General features: G+C 41.5%; 1 protein-coding gene across 10 annotated transcripts in view; it reads right to left on the reverse strand.

Moving 5' to 3' along the window:
* Window positions 1-3665: 3665 nt before the first annotated feature.
* Window positions 3666-27259, reverse strand: part of KIDINS220 (kinase D interacting substrate 220) — a 92738-nt gene continuing 69144 nt past the window's right edge. For 4 of the 10 annotated variants that reach the window (XM_084792177.1, XM_084792175.1, XM_084792176.1 and 1 more), the window contains 4 exons: window positions 15728-15859; window positions 13932-14030; window positions 12769-13005; window positions 7301-10321 (listed from right to left, as the gene is read on the reverse strand). In XM_084792177.1, the coding sequence (XP_084648303.1) occupies window positions 9068-10321; window positions 12769-13005; window positions 13932-14030; window positions 15728-15859 (1722 nt within the window). In that variant the 3' untranslated portion in view covers window positions 7301-9067. Of the gene's footprint in view, window positions 4033-5512; window positions 5574-7300; window positions 10322-12768; window positions 13006-13931; window positions 14031-15727; window positions 15860-19775; window positions 19809-21711; window positions 21745-26892; window positions 26950-27259 lie in introns of those variants that run through there. The other 6 variants (XM_084792171.1, XM_084792169.1, XM_084792170.1 and 3 more) reach the window with 5 other exon arrangements.

The raw sequence follows: 27259 nt of genomic DNA on the forward strand, positions 1-27259 counted from the left end.
TTCATGACTACCAAGGTAGCTTTGCCATCACTGCCTTGACTGCCTTGACCAGCAGTCAAGCCCTGGGCATCCAGCAGTGATTCTTCCCCAGATGGTCATGGTGGAGGAATGACATGAGAGGGCAAGCCAACCAACCTTTATTTTCATAAATCAGGATTTATAAACCTTGGGCAGTGGGGGGTGGGGAGGTTGAGGGTGAATGTGTGTGATTTGCTGGGGCTAAGGGTACCAACTTGATTTATATGCAATGGTACAGCACCTCATTTACATGCAGCAACACAGGGAGGGGGGCATCCTACACACATAAAATACAATATTCAATTATCCTACGGGTCAGGGAAGAACTTCCAGGTATGATTAAAGGCAATTTGCTGAAAGCTAGGATCTCCTTAGCATAGGGTGGAGTACCTCCAGGAATTCCCAGATGCTTGCTGACCAGGTTCTATCAGAAAAGGGTCGGGCCTATAATCTTCCCTGAGGGCTAGGCCATGCTTCTTAGGGGGCCCCCAGATCAGACAAAGACAGAACCCTGCTGAGAAAGGGAGTCCATAGTAACAGACAGAGTTGGCTGCCCGGATACTCCAGACTTCTACCTCTCCAGCAGCGCCCTACAGTCTCGTGTCTAAGTGCTGTGAATAACAAGGGTCTAGAGGGGCTGTGAAGCTTTCTTTGCTCCATTCTCAGCCCTCCTAGAATCTCCCCGCCCTGCTCCCCATGTCTCAAAACCAGGGAAAGAACTGGCTGACTGAAAACCTAAAACAACTCCATGTCAGAGGTTAGCATTTTAGTTAACTTCTCGATCAGGATAAAAACTGTACCAAAATAAAACTTAAAAGATCTCAGCATAAAGAATAATTTCCTGTAGTTTAATCCAAGAAGACACCATCTTTAACAGGCTAGGGATAATACATGGTATAACTATGTGCTCACCTCACTGTTATCTTCCTCCAGGGCACAGAACCACATCCAATATCCCAGCTTGCCTTGAAGTTCAGCAGGAGCCCATGACTTGAGAAGCCAAGGTGCACAAAAGTACAAAGGTGTCACTCATAACATTGCAGTCTGGACAGTTCACACTTCAATGTTGATCCCTCACCTCTCTTGACCATATTACTGATCAAATATACAAGGTGAGCCAGAGGGTTCTGCTTCCTTAAGGATAGTGGAGCCATAAGATAATGGAACTATATCTTTATGTGACCTTAGGTATCAATGAACTATGTATTATATTACATGAACAAGAAATAAAGTTCATGATGGTAAGACCCTACTGCTGAAGACAGCACATACTTAAGTCACAGAACATGAGGAAATCAAGTTTGTACAGACCTGGAAACTTCATCCTTATTGTTTTCATGTGCAAGCTGCAACAATGACTGGCTTGGCAGGACATGCTCACTGGTGCAATAATGGCATGAACAAACAGCATGGGAGTAACCAACCACTTTCTGATTGGATTTAAGGCCAGTTCCACAATATGAAACCTATGTCTAGTATCATTACTGGACCAACAACACATGGCTAGACAGGTCATAGCTCTAGGGGAGGACCTACTATTGTTATGCTGCTAAATGGCATAGTACTAAAACAACTCCTAGTGACTTTTCATCATATCCATAAATCAGTGTACTTCTAGACCTTCATCTAGAAGCGTTCATTTGCACTAGGTGGTGATTAACACAGAGATACACAATTGACCAAAGTGCAGAGAATAAGGGACTGGAGAATGTTCAACTCTAAAGAGAACATCACACACACACACACACACACACACACACACACACACACACACACACACACCACTGCACTCCCTTCCCAAGACTCAGGGATCATTGCAGAAGAGGGGATGGAAAGGGTCTAAGAGACAGAGGTAATGGATGGCTACAGGGAAATATCTTCTGGAGACAGCAGGGCAGCTGCACATATGAACTCACAGTGGCTTTGCCAATAGTCTGTACAAAACCTGTACAAGTCCAAGCCTGACCAAATCCCAGCATGGAGCAGGGAACTGGACACACAATCCCACTTCTAGTACTGGAGCAACTGGTAACCATTAGCTTCTAGGGCTAGTTAGCTCTGAGGTGTAGGCCCCAGTAAGCTGACCACATTCTAGTAGAAGACCACACAACCAAGATTATTTTGGGCAGCATAAATTTGTTCTGAAGGCTTAGAAGAAGAAGAAGAAGAAGAAGAAGAAGAAGAAGAAGAAGAAGAAGAAGAAGAAGAAGAAGAAGAAGAAGAAGAAGAAGAAGAAGAAGAAGAAGAAGAAGAAGAAGAAGAAGAAGAAAAGATACAGAGTTGATAGGAGAGGGGAAAGGAGATATGGGAAGAATTAGGTGTGTGTGAATATGATCAAAACACACTGTATGGAACTCAAAACTCTTAACTAAAAAACTGAAGCTCAAATGCATTTGACTAGTGAGATTGGGGAATTGCTATTAAGAATGATTTGCCTGCATCTACATGGTAAGGAGATCTTCAAACAATGCGTAATCACCCATTCATATAAAAAATTTCAATATGGCCGGGTATGGTGAGTGTGCCTGTAATCCCAGCACTCAGGAAAGCAGAAGTAGGCAGATCTCTGTGAGTTTGAGGCTAGCCTGGTCTACAAAGTGAGTCCAGGACAGGCAAGGCTACACAGAAAAACCCTGTCTCTAAAAACCAATAAATAAATAAATAAACAAATTCACTATGGAATCCTAGTACAGCTTACTCTTCATAGGCCAAGCAAGCAGAATGGTCTGAGATGGCAAGTTGTCACAGAAAATGACCCACTGAAAGAGAGGTTGAAGTTCTGAGCTAGCTAAGGTAAGTTGGGCACACTGATTGTAAAGTCTAACTATATTATAAGCCTGAATTGGGGGTTTACCACAGTTAAGTCACACTTGAATATAGTTTTCAAGATTCTAATGTGAAGTACAGAAATATCAGTTTAGTCTGACTCTAGAATTACATTGATATATGAGAAGGGCATCTCCACTATACCAAGGGCTTAAGAGGATTAAGCACACAAGACACATTGCCTAGCACTTTGAAAGGATGTGGTTTACCATGGTGGGCTGTGGGTATCCATCCTCGGGGAACTTTTAACCAAGCATGGTATTACATCTTGAAAGATCACTGGAATCATAAACAGAGCTTACCAAGGCTAGAGAGGTGGCGAGACAGGTATAACAGTGTGTGTGTGTGTGTGTGTGTGTGTGTGTGTGTGTGTGTGTTGGGGGGTATGAGGAACTGTGGTGAGGTGGCATGCCATTTGTAACACACTGTTTAAGACTCACATAGACCCTGGCCAGTTTACTAGCCTAGTTTAGATGTGCCCTATTCACTCACAGACATTTCTGCTGACTGCCCCAGGCTATCTGAAGTTGTGTTTGTCTAAAAAGATATGTTGAAGTTTCTTCTTATGGTACTGCTAATGATGTCTTATGGTAGAATAGGATGCATAGAGTGCACTCACCAAGAAAACACAGACAAAAAAACCAAAAAACCAAAACCAAAACCAAAAACAAAAACAAAAACAGAACATGGGCAAACATGGAGAAAACACAGATTCCAAAAGAAAATGATCTCTTTCAAAATAAAGTAGTTTAATTTGCATTAAGTAAAAACAGCATGCCTTCTAAAAGTTCTAAGAAACATAACTTGCATCAGAACTGTGCTGATTTTGAAAATATCTAACGTTTTATTATTTAACTAACTAAGAACGTGCACATGAGACGAGAAGCTAGATTATTTACATGGCTTTTTGCTATACATTGGGCTTTTGCCTAAAATCTTACAAAAGTAACATTTTAATAAAAACTAACTTAAATCCTACATTTACAGAGAACAAATAAATCTGGTTAAGGTGACAAATTTCTTCTCTGGCTGAATGCATGGCAGGGCTAGAGTGGTGGCCGTGTCTTCTTCACCCCCTTATACGTGGTGAGGAAGCCAGCTGGGAAAATTAACCGAACTGTCAGGAGAATGAGAAAGAAGCGTTGTTTGGTCTATGGGCAGATACTAAGGTTCTAGAGACCTTGTTGCCTTGAAAGAGAAGGAGGTAAATATGTGTAAATATGATAAAATTAGAAAATGATCATGAATAATCAAGACCTTAATGACCTCAGCTTAACTTGAATAAAGGACATCTTCTGCTGTGTGACTATGGTTTTACTCACTCATGTCTTGGCAGTTTAGTAATTCATCTTGATATGCCAGTCCATACTTTGCTAGACTGCAGTAAAATGACTCCTAGTACACATCTTTAGAATAAATAACACTCAAAGGACATCTTTACCACAGAGTGAGGCCTGGGGAGTAGTCTCTGTTAATGACCACAGGCCACACACACAAGCAGATTCAGAATATTTTGTGTTTTGAAACAGTAACACTGCCTGTGTTCAACACTGTATAATATTTAGTGTTGGATGTTTTGCTTTTTCCCTGATTTATGTTGGTCTTCACTTCAGTTCAGATTCCAGACTTTTGAAGACCCACTCTACTAGTGTTTCTGGGAACACAGACGGTCCTTCACTAGGAAAACTTTAGCTTTACAGAGGCACAAAAGCAATAGGCACCAATAGACGCCATACTTCAGATTTCAAGCGCTGGCCCTTGCTGTGGCTCCTGGCAGTGCTCCCAGGCAGTGCTGCCAGCAAGGGAAAACCTCTGGCGTTCTACAGTGTCTGTAAACTTCTGATACTATTAGGGTGGCATCCTGAGTGAAGAAATACCAGTAGATGTCCTTCCTTCTTGACCAACCTCTCTCATTACTTTTCAAAATGCTTCACTGTCCTGGGAGACCAGAAAAAAATGCTCATCCATCTTCAGCCCCTGAAGCCCCTCTCAGAAAGGGCTGCAGCTTTGAGTTCTAGACCATCCTTAGGAAAGCTTTCACCCACATCACCTGCCTGCCTGGGCCAACAGCCAGAGGACCTTGAGGCCAGAACTGTGGCTTGCTTCTCTTTAAACATAGAGATAATAATATAGCCATTTCCCCCTTCCTTTTCTTCCCTCCGTATTTCCCCATATGCCCAATCCTTGCTTTTTTTTTTTTTTTTTTTTTTTTTGAAATCATGGTCTCTATTTTTCATTAATTATTGTTACATATAAAAAAATTCCTAAACACACATATAACCTGCTCAGGCTGCATAACATTACTTTGTATTTATGTTTTCAGGGCTGTCTATTCGGTATGGCATGCTCTTCCCTGGTTAAGACTGTTCCTCCCACTGTCAGCATTCCTTAGTTACCTGTAGGTCTTTGTGTATGGTTGAGGTTTCATGAGCCCCACCCCGACCCCCAATCCACTTTGGCAAGCCTATGTCCTTGCTCAGGTCATGTTGAGGCAGCCATGTTGGTGAGACTTCATGGGTGTAGTTTGACAGTCCTAGGAGACAGGATCTCACAGCAAGCAAGGTTTGCTAATCATTTATTTTAAAAACTCTTCAATCATATGGGTGACAGTGGCTAACAAGCAACTGTCCCAGATGATTCTTATTTTGAAAACTAGTGTTTTACCTACCTCAGTTTAAACTGGATCTTCTGAACCGCTGTCTGTCTAGCACAGGGGCGGCATTTTCTTCCTAGGCAGGAAAGGGTTTAACATTATGTAAGACTTTAAAGCTCTTTCTACTTAATTAGTCTCAACCAGGGATTCTCAACCTTTGCCAAGCAATGAGCCAATTAAACACTGCTGGATATGGATAGCCAGCTCTCTGCTATCCGCAAATTTCTACTTTTCAATGAATTCACTAGTGTAACTCTGGCCTATGCTGGAGCTTGAGTGTGGAGGGGCAGTCATTTCAGGAGGTTCACCTGCCCCCTTCGCTTTTCTCTTTTGCTGTGTCTGCTAAGCCTAGGAAGGAGATGGGGTATAAGGCAGGCTGGGATCCATAGCACCTATTTGCCAAAAATGTTAATTTTATTGCACCCTCCTTTCTACCTAATCCTTCAGTCATTCGCTCATGAATTAAAACAGGCCCTAGGCGCTCTTTTCCTGGTAAGTATAGTGGTCTAATCAGGAGTTAGCCAGGAATTCATGGATTTTTTTTTAAAATTAGGGGCTATTTCTAAAGAGGCTGAGAATTCCTGGTATAACCAAAAATTGCGTGGTCTTAAAACCTTCTAAATTTAGTACTTAAGCCAGAGCAAAGGAAAAAAAAATAATTTCATTCAAAAAAATTTAATGATTAGTAAAGAAAAAAAATTCATAATCATAGATTATTTTATTATAGCAGTAGAACATGCGAATGTGCTGGAGTTCTCTTGACTAGAACTTAAGCACACACAGCTCCAGAGTTACTCGGTTAGGCAATTAGAGTCATCTCGACTATATTTAAAACCTATACAAAACAGCACACAAAACCAAATTCTCCTACTGAAGATACTGCTCCTAGTTTTTTGCAACTTTAGTTTGATGAACTAGGGTCTCACATAGGCCAGGCTGGTCTCAGAATCCCTAAGTAGTGGAGGCTGACCTTGAACACCTGACCTTGAACAGGCCTGGGCCACCATGCTCAGCAAAGCTTAAACTTCAGTATGGCTTGGTCATCCAGCAGAGGAAAAGTAGACTCACTTGAAAAACACCAATGGTGCCAGGTATGGTGGTGCACATCATTAATTCCAGCCCTGGAGAGGCAGAGGCAGGCAGATCTCTGAGTTTGAGGCCAGCCTGGTCTATAGAGTGAGTTCTAGGACATCCAAGGCTACAGAGGTATTCAGAAATAACCCTCCAGAAGGCCACGGTGTTAGGAAGCTACATCAACATCCCATCTATGGCTGAAGGGGAGCAAAGGTGGCTCATACAACACAAGACTGAGTGACAGGATCCAAGAGACTGGCTCGCTTTTCTATTATTTTATTGAGCTTACTGCAGAGTTTTGCCTGTGTGTGAATCAGACTGAGTTATGCATTATACACACACACACTGACATGCAGACTCAGAGGGATAATAGTGACTCAGGACTCCATCTGGCCTGTCAATTTCTCTATCAGTAGGAGAAATCAAGCTTGTCCAGAATGTTCATGTAATAAGCTGATGTTCTGCAGGGCTCTGGCTTGTCCGCCTCTAGCTACAGAAATGGAAGTCTCAGCCCTATGGTGTCCTGGGATGCTGATGCTTCAAGAAAGCACCAGTTAACCTCTCTTGAAAAGACAATAAAGACTGTCTGGAACATTCTACCAACTTCATGACCTGTAAGTCTTTACACACTCCAGTCATAGGACAAAACAGACACACAAACCATGTTTTAATTTTTAATCAGAATGTGAATTGTCATTGCTATAGTGAATAAAACTCCATGAGTCGGAATGGCATGCAACTCTTTATTGTTCCTAGTCTACGTGTACACTTGGCACTCCAGTACTGACTTCTTCACAGACAGTATAATAAAGTGATCCCATGACTGTGACTCACCTGGAAAGAAACCAAACTGCCTCTGAAGTACCAAGTACATGATACTGCACACTAATAAGCACTAAGTAGTAAAACGCATAATATCAGTAACATTGTGATACTGGTTAGAGATCATGCAACATATGCACTTCATGAAAATGCTCAGTTACACTAAGCAAGGCAGTGAAACATGGGGCAGCTACCAGCACAGTGTCAAGTAAACCACAAGGTCCAGTCAGTGATGGACATCTCAACACACACTAACCCTGATACTTCACCATCTACAATCTTCCCCGTGGCTCAGGATATAATGCTAGAACTGATTCTACATACACAAGCTATGATCAAATGACAGACAGCAGACAGCGTCAGTGCATGTGATGGCAGGCACCTCCACATGATACTTCAATGTATGTGCTCATTCTCCCAGCTTTGCTAAGAATAATGGGAAGTAGAGTGTCATGGTCACACCAGCTCAGTCTCTGCTCTTCTTTGCTGTATGCTTTCAAACTCTTTTTTTAAAACCATGCCTCAGTTTTTATAATTTCTCCCCAGAATTAAAATGCTGATTTAGGAACAGATATGTTGCAGTACAGAAGGCAGTATTTTAATTTTAGTAAACTAAGTATTTTCTTGTCATTTGTCTAGTGTCACTAACTCCTTTAACATAACAATTTCCTGGTATATTAATTAAGAGTTTGCTGTGTCTCTTATATTCATGTCTTCCTGAGTCTCTGGAGGAAGGACTCGAGGTTGGCTGGGGATGTAGCTTTCAGGTGATACAGGACTTAGCATTCGTGAGGTCCTGGGCTTAATCACCAGTACCACTAAAATAAACAAACAAAAAAAGTTTTTTTGTTTTTTGTTTTGTGTGTGTGTGTATTTTTCCCCTTAACCATGAGTTAAATTAAGCTAGGTGTGTAACAAATGAGTTGCAGAACAGACTAAGGTGGTTTTGAGGGCAGAGGTGGATAGTGTCGGGAGGCAGGCCTGGGTCTGGAGAGCGCATCCCAGGGATACACTGCCCTCCCCACCTCCTCTGCTAAAGACTCACCACGGCCCAGGCCACCACTTAGGTTCTGCTGACTCACTTTCTCATCAACTTTTATCACCCTCTTCAGTATATATTTTCTACTTAAATTTTAAAGCCTCTTTAAAAAGCAATGAGTCTTGCTCAGAACACTGGTTATCCACTTGCTGGGCATTCACTAAGTCTCTGGGCTACTCTAAAGCCTATAAATCTGTACCGAGATTAAACACTAACAGCAGAATTGGTTTCTGCTTCATCTAACACTGTATCTTCTCTCCAATGTTTCATGAATATTTTATAAAGGAGTTTTTTTCCCTCGTGATTTAAGCCTTTTCAACTTTAAATATACTTGCGACCTATTTTTATATTCAGCCTATATTTTTATATTCACTCTACATAGTTGTGTGCCAGTTAAGGGCATAACAGTGATGGTGACATTTTAAACTGCCCATGATGAAGGTGACAATGGAGATGACTGGTGACCATCCTCTCAGGCTTTCCTCTGTTTTACAGAGGATGTCTGACTCAGCACCTGCCTGACCGCCTATCAGCTATCTGTGATGCATAAACATGATGAATAATGGTGATGGACCAGTTCAAAGTTCACGACAATCTCCTCCTTAGGTAGGACAATGCTACATCACTTCTTTTCCTCAGAGAATGCTTTCTCTTTCTTCTCCAAAGCCTGTGCTATCTGAGGAGGCTGCATGCAGCTCAGATGCATCTTTTGAGAGCCTCGTATAACTGGACCGCTGGCTTCGCTTTTGTGTCTTCAGATTTTCATTCTGAACAGCAGTTGGGATGGGACTGGGCCCAGGCCTCAAAATGACCTGAGAAGTTTCCCTGATCCCCTCCATCTCATCAAAGTTTTGATTGGCTCGGTTAGTGGGCACAGTGTTGTTGTTCAGAGTCACGGTGCTGGGTGTTCGGTTCAGATTGTAGGCCTTCTGGCACGCAGGCCAGCTTTCTTCAGGACTGCTAGCGATCAGGCTACACTCAGAAGGGCTTTTCTTGTCTTCTGAGCAAATGGACATCCGAGCGATAACTGGATCTTGCAGGCCACTCAGGCTGTGTGGCATCCCCCGTTTCCCACTGTGGCCATCATCTTCAAGCTCTATGAGATTTGCCTTTCCCAGCTGGGAGCTGTCTGCCGCTTCATTGTGAAGAGAGTGGCTGGGAGAGCTCTCGTTGGATCTCACTCCCGAATCTGAGGAATCTTTCTTGTCAAGGAGGGCATCCGACAGATACTCTTTTGCTTTAATGAATGTTCTGATTGGCTCGGCACTGTGCTCTGGAGACTTGGCCACTCTCTCTGCTTTGCCTTCAGCCTTTTTATCCTTATCATCTTTGAGCAGTGGGGTATTATCTGACTCTTCTGTCCCAGACTCATCTTCATCACTGGGAAGTTTCTGGTAGCGCAGACCACCTCCCTTTAGCTTCAGGTCTGTCTGGAAGAGACTAGGCCGTTCTGAGGATTTCTTGCCTGGGAGCAGCTTACTACCTGACTGGTCGGATTTCTCATCTTCTTCAGTAATGGGGTCCAGAGGTGAGGCCTCGTTGGTGGACACCCCTGAGGAGGAGTAATCCATGACATCCCCCCTCTTCATTAGGAAGGACTTCCGCCCGTCATCCTGCTTTAGCTCACTCTCCTTCCCCCTTTCTTGCTCTAGACTGGAATGAATGGAGCCCCCAGAAGAGCTCTGACCTATGTAGTATGTGCTGTGTGGAGAAGATCTGCCGCTTATTGTTGACGACCCTGTGCCCCCTTCTAACTGGGACATCTGAGCAATGTACTCTCTATAGGCATCTCTATACTCGGCCTGCACCTTATCAGTAAGCTTTGAAATTTCAATACTGGAATCCTGGGAATTGAGACTCGAGAGACTTGGGGTTCTGCGAGTTTGTGACTGTGAAGACAGAAAAAAAAAATTTAAGAATTCAAATAAGAAGGGAAAAGACATAATAAACATCAGCTTAGGAAACACATATGTATACTAATAATATAAAATTTATCAAAATACCAGGGTCTTTAAAAAAATCGACCTAACAGTTTAGCAAAAGCTATGAATTTATGAATAATTCTGTTATTAGCTTATAAATTTTTTAGCAACATTAATTTACTGTTTATATTTAAAAGAACAATTTCAGGTTGTTTAAGTCATCTGAGTACTTGCAATTTTATTTAAGGTAAAGGCACCTTCTAAAAAGAATTCCTCTAAAAGAGATAAAGAAGAAATAAAGACAGATCTCAAAAACAAAGCGAAGTCTTCAAGGTATGATAAAAGAACCCCACTCAAATTATATGGTAAGAAGTTCCTGTCAACTTTTAATTCAGAGAGAGAAAATGTTTTTAAAATGGGTGGGGGGGGAATGATAACAAGGTTTGCAGTGAACAACAACGGGAGCTTCAGGTCACCTGGACCCCAGTGAAGGCAGAGTAGAATACTCTCAAATTCCGCTTCTAATGCTGGGTTATAAGGGTAGAGCTGCCTTAGATCCTAGGAGACCTAATAAACGAGCAATTAAAAGTACAGATTAGGAAGAAGAAGCAGGAACCAAAGGAACAGCATGGAGAGAGCTTATGAATGGACCATAGGAAAGGCCAGAACAACGGTGCAGCAGCAAGACCTTCTCTTTGGAAGGAGATCCCATAGGATGCCATCAGACTGGAGAACAGAATGCACCGTGCCTCCCTCTTCAACTAATGCGGCTGCTCTCAAATGCTGAGCGAGGCCCTGTGCGAGGGACCTATGTGCTCTGCAGGACAAGATGGTGTTCTATGCCTTTGCTCCTTCATTCACACATGCGTGCCCAGAGCTAAATGTGTATTGTCACAGGAGACATGAGGCAGCAGTGCCTGGGGACCCAGTTGTCCTCTATGAAGCCAGACATTAAACATATGTGTAAAACAGTCCCATTCTCACTGGACTTTTTTGTTTAAAAAATAGTATTTTTTTGTAAAAAATGGTATTTATGTAAACACACAAATACTTAAACATATTTAGAAACATTTTCAGGTTCTATTTAACTATTTATAGTAACTTACATATGCAGTTTTCTGGGTCCTGATATTTTACTCTGTGTGTGTGTGTGTGTGTGTGTGTGTGTGTGTGTGTGTGTGTGTGTGTGTACACGTACATGGGTCTGGGGATGTGTGTGGAGGTGAGAGGACAACTTTGAGGAGTTGGTTCTCTCTTACCATGTGGGCCCCAGGGATCAAACTCAAGTCGTTAGGCTGTAGCGAGCATCATTACTGTTGAGCCATCTCGCCAGCCCAGATCCTGAGTATGTCTAAGAGTACAAAGGCTAAGAACACAAGGCAGTGTGAGAATGGCTGTGCTAACAGGTCTGTTCTAGGTGAGAACAGGCGGAAGCTCCTGAGCAGTGGGGGTGAGGAGGAGGCTCCTCAGAAAGCTGGAGAGGAAAGGAAGTACTTTGTCAGAACAAAGAGACCAAAGGACCAAGTGTGAACTTAGTTCACTGTAAAGCAGTTCTTGCCTTAGTCAGTATTTAATAATACAATGGCTTCTTCACTTAAGGTAGACAGTCTGGAGAAAATGAAACCTATTTTCACTGCCAAACAATAGCCCTCACCAGAAGCACCCACCAGGCACTGCTCTTCCCACACTGCCTGGTGCACAGCTTCCTGGCATCACCCTGCTCTGGTTCTCCCTAGCTTATTTTCTTCTTCTTTTCCCTGACTCCTCACACATTACTCACTTGTCCTTCTGCTCCCGATGCTTGCACCTGTCTAAGAATACCCCAGAGAGAACATGTGTGGTAATCCACACGGCAGTGCAGCCCTGTGGTCCTGGCACTCAGGATACTGAGGCAGGTCATCTCCTGAGCCCTGGGGCTAAAAGTCAGCCTGAGCAACATGAGAAGAACAAGTGTAGTGTTAGTATGTGTTCCTGCGTGCAAAAAGAAGCCAAACTAAAGGTTTCAGTAGGATAGCAGGATGCAAGTTGTCTATACAGGTGTACTTTGGCTAATACTTACCAAATCTCACAGGAAAGTACCAAAAGAATGGCAAATTTACAACCACCTTAATATAGCCCCATTCTCACTCTATGTAGACCAGGCTGGCCTAGAACTCACAGAGGTCCTCCTGCCTCTGCCTCTGGAGTGCTGAGATTAAAGGGAATGGACCACCATGCCCAGCCCCCATTCTTACTCTCCTGGTTGTCAATTTCTGAATCACTTCCCTGTACTTCACTTATTCGTGCTCTCCAGATAAGCCCTGAGTAGACAGCCTCCCTCTTGTCCAGCTGGGCTCTGAAATCACTACCCTCTGAGTGTTTTAATGTGCCAGCATATTCTCCAATTATATCAAAACATTATACAAAATAAATACCTGCCAACTCAGATTACTGTGTCGTGGGGCTCCCTCATCTAGGCCAAGCGTGTTCAGTTCTTCAAAGCTGAAGTTCAGGGTGTAGGGAGTTTGGCTGGAAAGCTCTGTGTGAGGTAGTTCATTGTGAGAAGATCGGCGAGCAGACTCCCCATGAGGAACTGGGGCGCTGGAGTTTTCATTAAGAAAACGTGTGTCTTCGGGGACCACCTGGCTTTCCATATTTCTCATTTCTAAGACCTAAAAAGAAGATGAAGTCATCCACATTGCCAAACCACATTACTGAGGCTTCAGAGAACATTAAAGATAGAGTAAAACAAAGTTATTACAATGAGGTCAAGAAAGCACATTTCCCACTATAACCATCCAAGTGAATTTATGCCAAACCTTCCCTTAATCCTATTAATAATGCTAAAAAAAAAAGTATGAGCATTTTAGTGTACAACTTCTTTGTGGGGAGCGAGGGGAGTTGAGACAGGGTTTCTCTGTGTAGCCTTGGCTGTCCTATTACTCACTCTGTAAACCAGGCTGGCCTCGAGCTCACAGTGATCCATGTGCCTCTGCCTCCCAAGTGCTGGGATTAAAGGCGTGCAGCACCATGACTGGGCCCCAGTGCTACTCCAAAACAAACAACAATAAGTAGACGCTCAAAGACGGTGAGTATGTGGTAGGGAAGACTAGTTTTCAAGGGATTCTGGGTAAAGCAATTTGACATGATTCTTGAAGACAAGCCAAGATGATCAGACTTCGCCTGGGAGTGGATGAAGGACAAGGAACCTGAGGAGTACCAGGCGACCTCATGTTGAAGGTGGGGCTTTTTCTAAAGTGGCTCATGTGTATCACTGCTAATACAGAGCAACGAACAATGACAGACACTAAAGGCTGTGGCCTGGAGGGCTTGGAGCAGCCCACCTAGAACTGGAGTTGTCAAATAAAAGCTTGGGAAACAGGTGAGCTGCTTCTTCCTCAGGAAGGACAAGATCCACATGCTGCTGTGACTGCTCCACATAACACTGGGTTCAATACAAGGGTAAAACTCAATAAAAGCAAGTAACACACACAAGATGCAAACATGTACTTGTTAGTGCTGTGTTTGTACAATGTTGCGGACACCTTTACACTGTATAATAAAGTGCTGTAGTATGATGGTGTGGTAAAAACCTTACCATGCTTCTGAAAAGATGCCAGTCTCCAAAGTTCATATTCATCTCTTTCTTCAGCTCATCAACATTACACTGAGACAATACTCGGCCATTTATGTTTGCCTGAGTGAAACCAGAAACAAAATGTAGAGTGTTCTGAGTTACTAGTGATCACGAATCTCTTCTGTTCTGTGTTCAGAAAGGCTGCTCTCAGAGTGGCCATCACTCTGAAATACAATGACTGCATCTCGGCCACACAGACCACTTGACATTTTCCTAAGTTCCAAGCTTCCGGTGAAACAGCGTGCATCAGGACTAACCAGACTCTCAAATGTTTCCACCTGCTTTGTCCTGGGCAGCAACAAAACCATTAATTTTTCTGTTCCAATCTGAGAAAATATTAACATGAACATGGCTGTTGGGAGCAAAGCTGATTTCTACACTTTGGGTGTGCTAGTTGCCGACCAAGGTCTAAGTGAAGTGTGTCTAACAAGGTGATTCACAACTTACACTGGATAAAGAATGTCCAGCTGCTAGCTTCCCAGTCTATTAAACTTACGACAAAATAGGCTTTCAATTTTTTGGGTCCCTATGATTCTAGCTGCACTTAAATGAGAAATACTAGCATAATTACAGGGTGGTCTTCTGATTTTATGAAAAGAAGTCTGACCACTAACTGGCAAAATTAGGCAGTATTTATGTCGGGGATTGGTAAGATGTTCCACTTCTAAGTTAGTTCCAAAGGCACAAGCATACAGAGCCTGTCCTGTCCCTGGCAGTCGTTCCTGACACTAGCCAGTAGCCTGGAGGAGTGGGTTTGTGGGTGGTAAGGAGGTACTGACTCAGGCAGACAGGGCTAGGCATGAATTATCTCTGTGGGAAATTGGACTTGTGCTAAACTCCTGACCAAATGTAGGCTTAGATTAGTAAAACTGTACACATAAATGTATGTAATTCTTTAAAGGGCACTAAGTAGCAGAAGCTTGCTATCAATGTTCTACTTCAATAACTGTGATGTGAAAGCTTAGGGTAGAAGAAAAATCTGGACTCAGCTAACTTCATGTCGGCAATGTCTTCTTTGCACCTCTAGGCATAACTGTTCATTTTTAGGGGTAACTCTGGAACTATAAGGCTTAGAAGAAAAATACTTTCATAGATGTACCAGCCTTGCAAGCCTAACCTATGTGGTTCTTCAAAAATGACATAATCATAAATCTTACATGATAAAAAAATGACAATTTGTGGGAAATGAAGCTCACTCTATAATTACTATGAAGCCACACAAACACATACTACAGGCCAAGTATCCTTCCCCAAAACACTTGGGACCAAAACTGCTTCCAAGTGCAGTACTTCCCACTTAGGGAGGGCTATTCATTTCGATTTTACCAACTGAGCATGCAGCACGAAGTCCAAAAGGCTCTGATATCAGGCTTATACTGGCCTCTGTGCTCAAAATGTTTCCTATTCCAGAGGTTTCAGATTAGAGACCGATACTGTGTGCAGCTGATTGCACCCAAGTAGCCTCACAATGTTCTCTGTTGCACAGTGAATGAGCTGTTGTATTTTTCATCATGTCATTTTATTTTTACTTATATTAGACCACTGGTTAAGTAGCAGTGTAATATAGCTACTTTTTCTTTAATCTACTTATAAAATTAGATAAAAAGAGCAAGTGTGGAATTCAAATAAAGAAAGCACCCATTTCATTTAGAGGTGTCGCACTGCAGTGGCTCAGTGTAAAGATGTGCTGCTGCTCAGTACCCTGCTTGTCTTCTGCACTCAGTCCTCTCTGCAGGTAAGATGCAAGCACACATCACCTTTTTGATTGTTGCGCAATACTGAGACAGCATGGTCTGGTCCAACCCTTCTATTTGTCTCAGTTTCTCAGACACGACATCCACAGTCATTGAACTCAGTAACAGTGCCTTGCCTGTGTTGGGGGCCGATGCCTAGGAAGTCAAGGGAAATACATAAATAAGTAGCATTAATATGGAGTGTATAAGGTCATGTGACAGAAAAATTCATTGAGTTATACTGCTAGAATAAAGAAAACACTGCATTGCATATAGAATTTAAGAAAAATGCTCTTAATCAGTAGATTCAGCTATTATGACACGTAATGAGTAGCGTTTATTACAGCAGAGACAACCTGACCCAAACCACTTTTCTAAGATGGCCGTCCTGTGGACCAGACTTATCTCAAGTCCTCAAATGATTACACTTAATTTTAAGAAATAAGGGTACTGCCCTCAATAAGCAGATAAGAACTTAAGAGAGGAAAAAAAGAAAAAAGAAAATTGCAGACACTTATATTATAGAATACAAAACACACATCTAAGAATAATTTCAAGTGTCTATATCAAACCATTAAGCAACCTTAAACATTCTATGCACTGCCTTGGTAGTTAGTCTAAGGTTTTAGAACTATGCAAGGGATCTAAAGTTTCCTCTACAACAGTTGCATGATCTAATCTATAAAAGCCTGTTTTCATTTAAAAAGAAAATGAGACATAAAATAAACCAAGCACTTATTTAGAAGAACATCTTCCATAGTGCTGGCATCTGAAGAGCCTTCACCATGGCCAGCTCTGTGTGCTTTTCTTCACTCCACAAGTGCACATGCAGGTCTGCAGGGTGTGGCCTGGGGCTTCCACAGTATCTAAGGAGTAGTGGATTCAGACCACCTGATCAGGTTTTATGTAAATGAACTCTTTTCTTTGCTCCAAGTATATCTGAAAAAGGTTATGAAAGCTATAGCCTCGATAAAGCCGTTGCCAACTGGCATACAGGATAAAGATAATAGCATTCTGATACGTCCTGCTTGCCCTTCAATATAATCTTCACATGAAAAATAAGATTTATCATCTCATTAAGAGCATATAAATTTGGCTAGGAGTGGTGGCTCAAACCTTTAATCCTAGCATGTAGGAAGCTGAGGCAGGTGAATCTCTCTTCGTTTGAAGCCAGCCTAATCTACATAACAAATTCTGGGACAGTTGGCACGAAGGGATGGCATAAATGTTTCAAGTGTGTTTTACTGACTCTTTTGCCAGTGTCAGGAGACAATAGACTATCTCATAGTTGAAAAATGCCTCTGAGGCACAGTTAATCCTTATTTGTAATGTGAAAACATAGTAACTGTACTACCTGAGAAATATATACATACACATGCATTTTGTGTGTGTGCATGCATGTGTTTGTGTGCATGTGTATGCTTGTGCACATGTGTGTGCATGTGCTCGCGCCTGTGGGTGAAAGATGAGAGCATATGACTCAGATAGCAGGAGCAGTGATTTCGTTAGTGAGGGACTCTACCAAGCTTACAGGGGCAACACAGGTGCATTAAAGTTTGAGAACAGATGAACTGGAACAAACTGCACCAAATATGCTTATTTACAGTTTGTTTTTATTTAACTATAAAATGTGTCATAGCTTATATTATCTAGGATTGGGCTGCTTTTAAAATATTAACAGCAAAAGACTAGTCTTTTCATACTTTGGTTTTCCTATCTATGCATACGGCTCTTTTTTCTGCCTAGTAAGTCAGCCGGTGTTTTCTTTTATGTGGGACACTGCATGAATTTGGGTGTCATCCTTCCGCAGGGGCCATGCTAATCTTCTCTGTATCATTCCAGTTTTAGTATATGTGCTGTGGAAGCCAGTACCAGTGTTTTCACTATGCACTATCAACTATGTGAATTTTAAATATCATGCTGACTTACTTTTCGCATGCCATGCAACTCTCACATTATTAAAATGTACAATTTGATGACTTTAACTTTATTTACATAGTTTGTGAGCCATGGCCTTCAAAAGAAACTGTTCCCATCAGCAGTCACTACCATCCCTTCAACACTACCCATGAGCTAGTTTCTACCTCTGTACTTGAAGTATCTGTTGTGGGCACTCTCTACAATGCGTGACCCTCTTTATGTGACTCTCATTCAGCGTGTTGTTTTAAAGCTCATTCATCTTGTCACACTTTGATTCCTTTTACTGCTGAATACTACTAATCTTTTAAATGTTATCTAATCCTTTAACTTGTGTTCTTGATCTCAATATATTTTACATTGGCTTACTTTCTCTTTTGTTTCAAAAATCACAAAAGAAGAATTTGATCAACAAAATATAGATTAAGATATTGTAATAGTTCACAGAAAAAGGAATTAATCAATTTATACTGTTAACACTAAATTTTTGTCTTTTATTGCTGTTGGTGGTGGTCTATTTTGTTTTGTTTTGGAGACAAGCTCTCTCTATGTAGCCCTGGCTGTCCTGGAACTAACTGTGTAGACCACACTGCCTTGAACTCATAGAGATCAGCTAGCTGGGACTAAAGGTATGTGCCACTATGCCCAGCCTTAAAATTAAATACTTAAGTAAATGAATTAGGAAGAAGAAACGACTTCTCTTTTAGAAAAAAAAATTCCAATTAATAAACATGGCAGAGAGAAACAGAAAATCCCCACCAGGCTATCACCATTAGCACAGTAGCTTTTTTTTTTGTTTTTGTTTTGTTTTGTTTTGTTTTTCAGGACAGGGTTTCTCTTGTAGTCCTGGCTGTCTTAGACTGGCTTTGTAGACCAGACTGGCCTTGAACTCATGGAGATCTGCCTGCCTCTGCCTCCTGAGTGCTGGGATAAAAGGCATGTGCCACCACACCAGGCTTAATACAGTAGCTTTATTACAAACTCCAGCAATGGCCATCAATTAATGGGCAAAAGCCAAGTAAGTTGAACAGGACATTGCAGAGTTTCAAATATCTATCCCAATAACTTATTAGTTAAAAAAAGAAAGGAAGGAAGGAAGGAAGGAAGGAAGGAAGGAAGGAAGGAAGGAAGGAAGGAGCTGTAAAGTATTGACACCTAGCAGAGGCCACCTCAACCAAGGAGTTAAAATCACATATGACTTCTTTTTGTAAGTTGGTCTTCCTCAAGCGATAAACTAGTAATTTGAAAACCATATACATTGCAATAGTTCTTTGAATGAAAGAAAAATGTTAACCACTTTCCAAGTCTTTCCAAAAGTAATAAAATATAGTGAAATTACTTTTATTTCAAATGAATCTTATAACCAAAATAATAAAATTTGAATGGAAATAACATAAAAGTAAAGAGGAATATAAAAATTTATTAAGTTGCTAAATTCTTTTTGTTTGTTTGTTTGCTTGGTTTTTGTTTGTTGGTTGGTTTTTTTGAGACAGAGTTTCTCTGTGTAGCCTTGGCTGTCTTGGATTTGATGTAAACCAGGCTGGTCTCAAAATCACAGCGACTGCCTGCCTCTGCCTCCCAAGTACTGGGATTAAAGGCGTGTGCCACCATACCTGGCCACTATATTCTTAACAGAAACTAGGTATATTGTTTTGAGAGGAAACAAAGAATCCAAATGCTAATCTCTTTCAACATTTATGGTGCATCCTCATTTGAAATCCACCTCTGTAATCCAGAACAGATCACGTCAGTAAACTGGTTTTCTAAATCACAGTGTATTTATTTTTCTTACTTGGAAAATTCAATGCAGCAGACAGTAGTTTGTTTAAACCATTAAATAGAAGCTTCGAAATGCGTCTTACTCAGAATTTCTCCAGTTCAAAGCAAAACTATGAAAACACTAGTTACCTGAGGTGACGGATTTGCTTTCTGGTGTCAGTAGATTAATAGTACACTCTGAAAATCACATCTTCAATTATTAGATAAGCTGAAAACTGATTAGTCAGCAATGACTGCCATGCAGAGGCTGAAAGCAACTATGGAAATGAACCCGACACAGAGTGAGCACAAATCTATCAACAGCCCAGCATGAAGTAGCCGATGACCATCTAACAGCCTAGTAAGGTGAGTGAGACTTCACCAGGAGTTTCTGTACCTGTCTCTGTTTGTTAAGCCCAGAGTCACACGGCTTTAAGGAAAGAATAAAACAGAGTGAAGGCCATGAATGTGAAATAAATCATCAAAACACATGTCATATACATAGACAGAGCCCTGCTAAGCCTCTCATGTCCCCTCAACTCTGAACAAACCATGGTATCAGCAGCACGGAGCAAGGAATATCCATGCATGGAAAAGTTTTGTTTCATTAGTAGATACTTAGAAAATTTAAATAGCACTCTTAAAACTTACTTTTTTTTCATTAAAAGAATAAATCATGCATTATACATCCAATTAAAAACTGGATAAACAATATTTTTCCACGAAAAGCCAATATTGTTCCAATATATAAGCTTAAAATTGCCAAAACATTTATAAGGCTTAATTATGTAGACTACCTTAAAGGATGGTTAGTATTAAGAAATACATCTTTAAATGTGTGCTACTTCGTTGACTATGTTGATCCTGACAGATGCCTCAGTTGCCTGTCCAAAAGAAATGCCCACCCAATCAAAAATGTAAGAGAGGAAAAAAAAAAGCCACATTCTTTGATTGACATACTGTAAAATTTTAAGAACTCTACTTCAAAGCAAACAAGCACTATCATTAATTATTCTTCTATAACTAAAAAACGGTGGCAAATATTTTTAAATGCTTAAAACAGTCTACAGATGACTTACAAATTTAAACAGTCAACTGAATATGCTGTTGCCGTGAACAAAGGGCAGGGTCCACTAGCCTCACTTTACCTGTCTGTCTGTGAGCATGGCCAGTATCTAGAGTCCACAGTAGGAATCTCTTCTACTTCTCAACATCAAACTTACTACAGGTAAGTTTCTAGAAGGTGACTATATACATACATCTTCATTGGGATGTGCACAAGTATCAGAGAAGTGCAGTGAAATGATGGTTTACAAATGCCACCAAGCAAGAGGCAGAAGCTGTTACAACTTGGCTCTTCTTTCTCCTGTGTTTTTATGATCACTATATTACTTACTCTTCAAACTACTGGAGAAATAATTCTGTCAAAGCTGACAAATAAGGCTTACCACTATAGTTTAAGAACACTAAAAGGGAGAAAAAACAAGTATTAACATGTTTGTCTGCTTTTAACCTTAAAAAATGTTTTAAATTTTATTTATCTTTATGTGTATGGTTATTTTGACTGCACGTGTCTGTGTATCTCATGTGTGCAGTGCCTATGGAGGCCAGAAAAGGACAGTGCATTTCCTGGGACTGGTGTTACAAGTGGTGAGCAGCCATGTAGTGCTGGCTGGAACTTGAACCTGGGTCCTCCAGAGGAGTAGTCAGTGCTTTCAACCACTGCACCATACCTCCAGCGCCCTGCTTTTTAACTTTTAACTATACCTAGGACTTGACATTACTATAGTATCATCTATGAAAATATTTTACTTCATTTACTTGAAATTCAGAGAAAAAATTTACCTGCAATCTGGCATAAAGACTTCTATGCAGAAAGTAAATACATGTTTGGCTACATTTTAATAAAGAGAGGGGGAAACTTAGCATTTCTCCCTAAATCAAATAGAATAATGAAAATCCACTTGTTTTGTTTGTTTTGATTTTTTGCATCAGAGTTTCTCTGTGTAGCCTTGGCTGTCCTGGACTCGCTTTGTAGACCAGGCTGGCCTAGAACTCAAAGCAATCCACCTGCTTCTGCCTCCCAAGGGCTGGGATTAAAGGCGTGTGCCACCAAGCCCAGCTTGAAAATCCACTTCTTAAGTACTATTAAAAGGGCACATAATGTTCCAGCTGGTTGATACTACTGCAGGGGAGTCTCTAAAGATGAGGAGCACCTGTGGTATGCAGAGCATCTGAGGGTAAGGGACACCTGTGGCACGCAGAGTCTCTGGGATGAGGGGTAAATGTGGCAAGCACAGTCTAAAGAAAGCCTATGGTACCCAACTCCTTACCCGCATCTGCAGCTTTCTCGTCCCGCTCTTCTCCTGAGCAAACATGAAACAGCTTGGTTCGGACATATGTTGCCTTGAACACAATTTGCAAGCTCTAAAGCAGTGGTGGAAATAAAGTGCCTTCAGGAGGCACCAGGTTTTTACACTTTATTTCATGAATTGAAGCCTATTTAGCAAAAGCTCTAACCTGCACTGCCTTTACTAAATCAACAGTTGTCTTCAATCTCTAAACATGATGGTAAGAACACACTGGAAATGGTGAAATTATTTTAATGTTGCCTATGCAATTCTCAAATTTTTGCAATTAAACTTGATACTAAGTATTGTCATGTTTTTTCAATGATGTATAGAAGTGATCTCTCAAAGGCTAAGAAAGGCTGACACTGGTGATCCCTTGGAGGCCTGGGAACCAACCTACAGGCGTTGAGGGTAGGATGCCTTCCATTTTTGTCTCCTGCTCTATCCCACAGATAGGGCTTTCACGTGCTCAATAAATATGCTAGAACAATGAATGCTCACACAATTATCAGCCAGTCCCAGGAAATGCACTGTCCTTTTCTGGCCTCCATAGGCAGGAGGCAGAGGAGGAGGAGGAGAAGAGAAGAAGAGGAAGAGAGAAGAAGAGGAGGAGGAAGAAGAGGAGGAGAAAAGAAGAGAAGGAAGAGGAGGAGAAGGAGGAGGAGAAAGAGGAGGAAAGAAGAAGGGGAGGAGGAAGAAGAGGAGGAGGAGGAGAAAGAAGAAGAGGAAGAGGAGGAAGAGAAGGAGGAGGAAGAGGAGGATTAGGAGGAGGAAGAAGAGAAGAAGAGGAGGAGGAAGAAGAGGAGGAGAGAAGGAGGAGGAGGAAGAGGAGGAGGAGTCTGGATTGCTAACATAATGTCACTCAGGAGACCAACCTTAAGAAAGGCCCTCCAAAAGGAGCCCTTCCTTTCCTGAGAGCATCAGAAGTCTCATCATGGAGTTAGGGGACCAGTTCCCTTAAGTCAGAAATCTGGGTAGAACTTTTGGCTCCCTAAAACTCTTGCTAGTAGCGTGCTACTGAACACCAGCCTCCCTGAGGAGTGGGTCAGCCCTTATTTTGCATGTTATATGTACTATACAAAAGTCTCCTTTCACCATTGTACGCAGTTTCCTGGAGAGATAAACTGCCCACACTCTCACAGCATTTCAAGCTGACTCCTGCCAACACTTGAGCTCATGACAGCCGCAGGAGATGGCTACAGCAGTCCGTTAGGACCCATGCTGTGCCTCAATTGCATTTACAAATCTCTTACTGTGAGTGTGCCATGCATGGTCGTTGTGTTTATAAACGTGGATATATTTTAGTTAGAATTGATTTTTATATATTATGGTAGTATTACATGTTTTATGCATTTATGACAAACACAATTTTCCTTTTTCAGTATTTCTAGACTGTGGCTCATAAGGGTATTTTTGTGAATTATGTAAATCTTTTTCCTCAAAGCAATTCACATGTATGTGGAGCAACACAGTGCAAATCTATGTTGAGTATCTTGGTGAGAATTCCTCTGAAAGAAGGTAAAGGTACCAAGTATAATCTTCCAGAAAAGCTTCAAATTCTTTAATATAGTCATGCACTTCACAGCACTTCCGTCAATGCCGGACTGTATGTTAATGGCAGTCCCATTTAGTGATGGCCTTAGTTTGTGCGAGTGTACTCCATGTTCACAGGACTGCCTAAGGTGTGGTTCCCAGATCATATGCCTATCCTTAAGAGACGCACAACTAATTTCAAAACCTCAAGACTCGTCTAAATGATGCATGCCTCTAGCACCTAAGAACCCCTATCTTGCTAAATGAACACCTGTGTTAGTCTAAACTGGCTGCAAACGTGTACACTGCTTTCCACTACTAGCCAACAATCACCTAATTAAAGCAATTTGAGTTCTTAGTCTTTAGTCTTTAAGGATCTGGGTAGTCTTTTTAAGCATTAATGTACGTAAATATGCTAAGCTTTAGTAATACCTAAATCAGACCAAAGAAACTGGCCTGTCTGTTCAGGGTAGCTTGTACAAGGGTAGGAGTGCATCACAGGACATATTAACTCCAAAGGCCACAGCCTGCTCATACTCAGGGGGAATGGGCAAGGCAGAGGCTACAGAGGATGGCTGCATTCTGGAACCTTACCATGCCACCCTGCTCCTGTATCCTGGTGTAAGCCCCCATACATTTCACTTGTGCCATTGAGGCTAGACCAGATACCTATATACCAGATGTGCCTAGAGGAGCCTCAGAAGAAAAGGGAGGTTTGAGACAGGCCCAGAGGCTGCTCTCCTTCCCTTTTTGTACTGAGGTAGAGATTAAAGCTTCAATTATGAAAAAAGATTTCTCTGCTTTGGATGAGGACACACTAGTCCTTTCCAACTCTAATGGTCTGAGAGCAAATCTCAGGTCTGATATTATCTTCATTTTCACAAGATCTGGCATCCATATTTTCTCAGCCATAAAATTGCAGGGAGTAAAATCAGCACAGGGGCTTATATTTCAAGCCCCTACTTTGTGAAACACTCAAATATTTATCTATAATTTGCCTGCTAGTCTTAGACTGAACTTCGTAGGCTACGATCTCTGTAATGTTAGTGTGAGAAAACATCATTTTCACAAGGATTTGCTTTCCAAAAGTTTGTCAGAATTTCTTGTGGTAAAAACAGATGAGCTCACTTATATTTTGCAAAGACCATAGTTGGTTAACTTTTTGGCCTTACTTTTCCTCCACGTTCTCCCAGGTCAGCAATAATATCACAATTTGTTCTAAAAAGTGTGGCTCCTAGCTTATCTGTAAGTGGCCTTTCTCATCATGTCTATGCAGCAGACAGTAGCTAAACAGACAATACCAATAACCAGCCCTGCCATCCCAGTCAGGACTGGGCAGCCTCCAGCACAAAGGGCCACCGACTCTCCTGTAGGCTGCTGGTTCAGTTAGCAGTGTGGGGGTTTGAATAGGGATGACTCCATAGGTTCATAGATTTGAATGCTTGGTCACTAGGTAGTGGCACTATTAGGAGGCGTGACCTTGTTGAGGTAGGTGTGGCCTTGTTAGAGGAAGTGTGTCATTGGAGGCAAGGCTTTGAAGTTTCAAATGCTAAAACCAGGCCCAGTCCTTCCTCATGCTGCCTGCCGATCCAGATGTAGAATGCTCGGCTCCTTCTCCAGCACTGCGTTTGCCTGTGCTCCACTGTGTTTCCTGCCATGATGATAATGGACTGAACCTATAAGCCAGGCTCAACTAAAAAGTTGTCTTGATAAGAGTTGTCACGGTCACGGTGTCTCTTCACAGCAATAGGAGCCCTAAGACAGGCAGGTACTTCAGTTTCCACCACTGCTTTCATCGGTTTTTGAACAAATGTCAACTTACTTTTTCTAGTCTTCTACAAGACACATTTTACAAACCGTTGTCACTGTTAATTTCTTAGAAGCACAAGCAGCGTGGTGAGCATCTACTATCCACTACCAACTACAAGCTAACTTTTAGTGCTGAGAACAGGCAGTGTGTTACTCATTGGCAGACACTGTTCTATGTGAGGCGCCTTCATATTCTGTTATTGAGCTTCTAAGCATGGCTCAGGAGCTGCATCATTCCCCTTCCCCAAAATGTATTTCAAACCTTGTCAAAGGCTCCCCTTCATGGACCCAGAAAAAAAAAATTACTGACACTTTTTAATTACAAGTGTTTGCCTACATTTCTGCACATGGGAAGAGCTGCTGTTTCAGCATTTCTGTGACACTGAAGCCATGAAATCCTACACAGGATCTGACTTTCATCAGAAATTCATTGAAGAATTTTAGTCCCTAGAACTGAATTGCACACATGAATCCCTGCAGCAAAGGTCCTCTGAATAAACTCAGTCAGTTTTGCATACAGTGGTGATGCTCCATGGGCCAGAGTCCCTAAGCACACAATAGGATTGCTGTGACTCAGTGAGCCTGTCACTTACAAATAACTCAAGTTACCCAGTCATTTCAGCTAACATGTTAATGACTTAAGAATCATCAGCTCCTTAGTGAAAACAACAAAATGGTTCCCTTTTTTTCTCTTAACTAGATTAATTCAAAGGAAATTAGGGCTTAAAAATATATTACCTATTCAAATATATACTTTAACTTAAATATCTTTGATAAACTTAGGATATAATATTTCAGCCTATATCTTGTCACTGCTTACAACATTTTAAAATAGTGTTAGAGAGACCATGTTTTCATGAGATAGCATATTCTGAACATAAAACACAAGCTGGACTCCTCAACTGCAGACTGAATGACTAAAGTAAGGTTTCATGGCTGCTCATCACAGGCCATTACTTATTAAATATAAAGTCTGGAAAAAATATTATTTTAGTGGCTTCTATAGTTTGTTGATATATATATATATATATATATATATATATATATATATATATATATATATTTTTTTTTTTTTTAAAGAAACCAGTATCTTTTTGTTTGTTTGTTTTGTTTTGTTTTGAGACATGGTTTCTCTGTGTAGCCTTGACTGTCCTGGACTTACTTTGTAGACCAGGCTGGCTTCAGAGATCCACCTGCCTCTGCCTCTTAGAGTACTAACATTATAGGTGTGCACCACCATGCCTGGCTAGAAATCAGTATCTTTATGTATTAAAGGGTTTACACAATCTCCTTTAGATGCTGAACCAGCTCTAGGTTTGTCTAGAAAATTTAATTTCATTAATAAAGAAGGAAGAAGTAACACTTTACCAATGGAGTCACCAAGAAGCAAGAGTGAGGTTCCAAAGACGTGTTGGTCTACACCATCTAGCTCATGTCTTCCTCTAGTGTCATAAGTGATCCTTTCAAAGCTGTCCTACATAATCATACCAAGTGCAGGCTTTAAACAAAGTTAGAAATGAAAACAATGCTCAGCGCTAAGGAAAAATCCACCAACTAAATAATGGTGGCAGCTCCTGGAAGCAACCCTTCCTTACCGGAGAATGCAAGCCCCTCCCATATCACCAAGAAGGGGGAAATGCAAGAGGAAGCATTAGCTTTGGAATGAACTGATGAGTTGTAATTATTAGTGCTTGGCTACTCTACACTGCCCATCACACCATAAGTGAGTTAGTGCACTGCTGCCAATCGCATTAAGACAGTCATTACTGCTGCAGAAGCAAAGAGATGCTAGTGTTCCACACCACAAGACTACTCCATTACCCTTGAGGAGTCTGTGGGTGAAGGAAGCCCCTCAGCAGCATCCTCCTTGATAACTTCCTAGCAACATAAAACAGGACAGTGGGTAACAGGGAAGGATGAGCCATATGGAAGATGAATGAACGTGATGCTAAGGTAACAACACAGATAACACTGGCATGACTGGAATTCCCCCTCCACCACTTTAGAATGTAGCTTAAATTATGTTCTCAGGGAACTTGTCTTTTTTATAGTTCCTTACAGTTTATCATCAGGAACCCCTACTATATCTGGCACAGACGTATTTTGTTTTGGATTAGTTATATTCAGCGGTGTGTTTAAACAGTCTTGTTTTGTGGACAGACTGAAATGCTTTTCTCCTACTGCATCC

Source organism: Acomys minous (genome assembly GCF_964271855.1).
Source record: "Acomys minous genome assembly, chromosome: 8".
NCBI lineage: Eukaryota > Metazoa > Chordata > Mammalia > Rodentia > Muridae > Acomys > Acomys minous.